Source organism: Opisthorchis viverrini (genome assembly GCF_000715545.1).
Source record: "Opisthorchis viverrini unplaced genomic scaffold opera_v5_15, whole genome shotgun sequence".
Classification (NCBI taxonomy): domain Eukaryota; kingdom Metazoa; phylum Platyhelminthes; class Trematoda; order Opisthorchiida; family Opisthorchiidae; genus Opisthorchis; species Opisthorchis viverrini.
The window spans coordinates 1,464,066-1,469,023 of NW_008751671.1; the positions used below are offsets into that span (position 1 = coordinate 1,464,066).

At 45.6% G+C, this 4,958-nt stretch overlaps 1 protein-coding gene across 1 annotated transcript in view; it reads right to left on the reverse strand.

Moving 5' to 3' along the window:
- Positions 1–4,958, reverse strand: part of T265_12789 (hypothetical protein) — a gene marked incomplete at both ends in the record, with an annotated part of 36,384 nt that overhangs the window by 22,159 nt on the left and 9,267 nt on the right. Inside the window, one exon of the mRNA XM_009165489.1 lies at positions 716–848. Within this exon, the coding sequence (XP_009163753.1) occupies positions 716–848 (133 nt within the window). The remainder of the gene's footprint in view (positions 1–715; positions 849–4,958) is intronic.

Sequence of the window (4,958 nt, forward strand, 5' to 3'; positions counted from 1 at the left end):
TGACAATGATCTCGACCAACTTCACACACACACACACGCACCACCAAATTTGAAAAATAACCAGACCTTCAGAATCTGCGAAGGAGTGTACCATGTTGTACTCCTGTGGGACGTTATCATCCCCTGAGAGACGTTAAAGCGTAAAAGGCATATAATGATATCACATTATAGTATTATTATTAATATTATTATATTATATATATATTATAGTCCTATATTATATTGTACTATATTGTTATAAAGAGGCCGAAATTCCGCTTGGTATAATATCTCATAGGAGCCAGCGGTCCGAAAGAGAACAACTTAGCAAGTTTTTGTCACCAAAGTCTGGAAACTCGGTGATCTCAAACAAGGATATTAGCCACTTCACTCATTCCTCACCATCCGACAGTCTCAGTGAGTCGCTTTCCTATACAATCCCACGCGACACAGGGAGACAAGGCTTACCAGAGTGGGTAAAATAGGCTAAGCCCTGCCGATGGAGGGCTTTCCAATGTCATTGTAAACACTACTGGATGGATTTGGGGATGAGCTTGTGACTGAAAACCGAAATTTCTTTCTCATGTTAGTAATTTAGTTTACTAAAGCGTTTGCTTTATAAATGTGAAAGGCGGGTAATTAAATGAAACGAACAGGAGAAAAGCAAAGATTTGTACATATTAAGAGAGATACCACAGTCGATTACTGGTAGGGGTGCGTGAAGATAAGAACTCACAGATGGTAACAAACACCATACAGAATACTTGAACTCCCGAGCCAAACAATGCGGTAAGTAGACGAATGTGGCGCGGTGGACGAAATACATCACCATGAACCAACTTCCAACCAGATTCCTCCAAGATATCTTCCTGGAATAGGGTTGGAAACAACAGAAGAACCAGATACTGATGAGAAATTCTCACTCATGACGTCTTGAATGAAGAACACAGTGCTCTTCCTTCTTGTGTGAAAAGTCTATGTGTGGCCAACTGATCTGTCCTCAAGGCTGAGTATCTCAGGGGCACACAAGGCAGGTCTCGAAAACTCACCATGTGTCTAAATACTGTCCAAAACGGGCGCGAGAGTTTGCCGAGGCGTGAGATTCCACACAAAAGTCTATCAATTAACACATCGACATTGACCCAGTCTATCAACCATTACGAGCAAAAGAACTACACAGTCACGGGACTGGCCTAACGACAACCAACGGGCTGATGTGACCAAAGCAAAACTCCTAAAAACAGAAGACCACTGAATCAACTAACCAAGGGAACATGTTCAGACCACAAAGCAAGAAGGAAACGACCGAATCACAACAGAATAATCACATACAGAACTGTCGAGTTGAGTGCGCCCAACGAACCAACCAGATACAAGAGATTGAGACCAACTCAGATTAACAGGGGACCAATCAAACTACCCGAGGACCGCCTTCAGAGCTACCAGATGCTGCTTAGAAGTCTTATAAGCGCAGGCAGAACAGGAGGAGTTCACCCACTCAACCCTGAGCTGACGATGTCATCTCGATTGGTGATGAAACGTTTACAATCCAACTCTTAGTTCGACGAACAGAACAAGCAATTGTTCTTCTCCAACCAGCTAAAAAACCAGCCTTCTTATGACCCGTACTTACTTAGTGTTCATCTTGGATATTTTGTTATAATTAATCGCGGCTAATATCAGTCAGATAGGGAACACTGCGACAGGCTTCAGCTCCTTGTTGAGCGACAAGAATATCTTGCATGCCACGTTCTGCATTAAGGAACTCTGGCGACGGTTCGACAAAAACGGTGGTTCCCGACCTGAGGGCGGCGAAATGCCTATCGATGTCATGGCTCCCCCTTACAATCACCTCTATGGGGGAACGGCCACCACGATACAAAAACATTTTCACAGAAAGAGCACCCAATAGGTTTGATTGGACGTTTGGATTTGAGAGAGCGAGGAAACGTTCGTGAAGTGCTACCCACCCGTACCAGTAGGAACTCTGAAGTGTCACTCGATGCTAGCCTGGTTGAGTGGGTCTACACATATATCACGCCGAGCCACGACAGCCATTAAAAATAAAAATTCCCAAACGGGCGTTGAGTATGCCTGAACAAATTGGGAGCAAAAGTGAGGAGGAGATTTCAAGAGTACGGATAAACACCGTCAAATGTAAAGTTTAAACTATGGTTTCAGAGGAATTTGGGGTTTGCTTCTAAGGGTAGGCCGCGCACAGCAAGTGGTAACGGAAGTACTCATAATAAGCGCGTTAGATGTGTCGACGGCCAAAAGTTCATGAGATTTTACGGTTGTATATCAGATCTATAAGGTAGGAGCAGAAGACAGTGAGTTGAAGCAAGGGGGGATATGATCGAGAGGAATTAGATATGATCTGGGTTACAAAATATATGAACCACATATGAACCATACCATATTTACGAGGCACCATAAGGTGACGAAGCACAAGTGACACCACTAGTATCGTTACGACCGGGATCAAGCTGACCCCCCTGTGGGGGTCACTATGAGCTCTTTTTTAAAAATAGGTACCAATATCAACTCTTTCCAGTTGTCTGAGACAGTCTCCTTTCCCAAAATACAGGCTAACAGATCAGAGAAGCGCTGACTAGGGACTTCGCCCCCTCTTTGAGTAATGCGGGTGGGAAATCATCCGACCCAGAAGCTCAATGGCGCTTGAGAGAACATATGCAGTCATAAACCTCCGAGGCCGTAGATATTTTCACGTTCACCGTCCAGGGTCACCATCATCGACAGCATGACATCAGTGTTCAACACCGATGCTTCACTGCTGTACAACTTAGTTCGACGAACAGAACAAGCAATTGTTCTTCTCCAACCAGCTAAAAAACCAGCCTTCTTATGACCCGTACTTACTTAGTGTTCATCTTGGATATTTTGTTATAATTAATCGCGGCTAATATCAGTCAGATAGGGAACACTGCGACAGGCTTCAGCTCCTTGTTGAGCGACAAGAATATCTTGCATGCCACGTTCTGCATTAAGGAACTCTGGCGACGGTTCGACAAAAACGGTGGTTCCCGACCTGAGGGCGGCGAAATGCCTATCGATGTCATGGCTCCCCCTTACAATCACCTCTATGGGGGAACGGCCACCACGATACAAAAACATTTTCACAGAAAGAGCACCCAATAGGTTTGATTGGACGTTTGGATTTGAGAGAGCGAGGAAACGTTCGTGAAGTGCTACCCACCCGTACCAGTAGGAACTCTGAAGTGTCACTCGATGCTAGCCTGGTTGAGTGGGTCTACACATATATCACGCCGAGCCACGACAGCCATTAAAAATAAAAATTCCCAAACGGGCGTTGAGTATGCCTAAACAAATTGGGAGCAAAAGTGAGGAGGAGATTTCAAGAGTACGGATAAACACCGTCAAATGTAAAGTTTAAACTATGGTTTCAGAGGAATTTGGGGTTTGCTTCTAAGGGTAGGCCGCGCACAGCAAGTGGTAACGGAAGTACTCATAATAAGCGCGTTAGATGTGTCGACGGCCAAAAGTTCATGAGATTTTACGGTTGTATATCAGATCTATAAGGTAGGAGCAGAAGACAGTGAGTTGAAGCAAGGGGGGATATGATCGAGAGGAATTAGATATGATCTGGGTTACAAAATATATGAACCACATATGAACCATACCATATTTACGAGGCACCATAAGGTGACGAAGCACAAGTGACACCACTAGTATCGTTACGACCGGGATCAAGCTGACCCCCCTGTGGGGGTCACTATGAGCTCTTTTTTAAAAATAGGTACCAATATCAACTCTTTCCAGTTGTCTGAGACAGTCTCCTTTCCCAAAATACAGGCTAACAGATCAGAGAAGCGCTGACTAGGGACTTCGCCCCCTCTTTGAGTAATGCGGGTGGGAAATCATCCGACCCAGAAGCTCAATGGCGCTTGAGAGAACATATGCAGTCATAATCATCGACAACATCAGTGTTCAACACCGATGCTTCACTGCTGTACAACCATGACGTATTTGAAAGCCTTATTGTAAAGAAAAGAGTAAAGTAAAGCGGGGGAAGGACTTAGTGCTAGCTCAACACAACCATTCCGAGGTGCCTACACCTCGAGACATTCACTCAGGCAATCTGGACAGAAACTGACAACAAGAACGCCATTGACATCGCTTGGCAGCCATATCTTGTAGTGTCAACAACCAGGCACAGTAAGGATCACGCGGTCCCCATCCTGGAACGCGAGTAGCGCCGACAGCACCCAAGCGTCTCGTGATCTCCTTCATACTCCTCTGCCAAGTCAAGGATCGGCCACTTCTCTGTTTACGTCACTCTGAGTTGGGCATGGAAAACAGCACTCTCTTCGGCAAACGATGGTTCGGCAAACGTAACACATGTCCCAACCAACGCAGCTTCTGGTGCTGGAAACATGCTTCAATGGAAGTACCCGTTACACAATCGAAAACACGCTTTCTAACTGCCTCGTTACGGATTCGCCGACACCAACCCACGCGAGCTATGGTTCTGAGACAACGATTGTCGAACACCTGAAGACGTCTCAGGTCCGCTGCTCGAGTAGGCCAAGTCTCACAGCCATACAACAAAACAGCCCGTACTGTAGCTCGATACACAAGTCCCTTCAGATTCAGGGATAAACCATTCTGACGCCATAGGTGTCTCAATTTACCAAACGCGGCCCGAGCCTTGCAGATTCGTGCATTCACCTCACCTTTCACACTACAGTCAGAACTAATACAACTTCCAAGGTACGTAAAACGCTCCACAACTTCCAGTGCCTCTCCCTGGATTGTAAGTGGCGTGTTCAGTGACTGCACGTCCACAAGCATGACCTTACACTTTGTGGGTGCAAAGTGCATACCAAAGGACGGGATGACTTTGGTCAGTTCATCCAAGAATACTTGCGCCTTCTCCTCCTCTTCGAACATGAGAACGATGTCGTCTGCATATTCCAGATCGACAAGGTTTTCTTCAC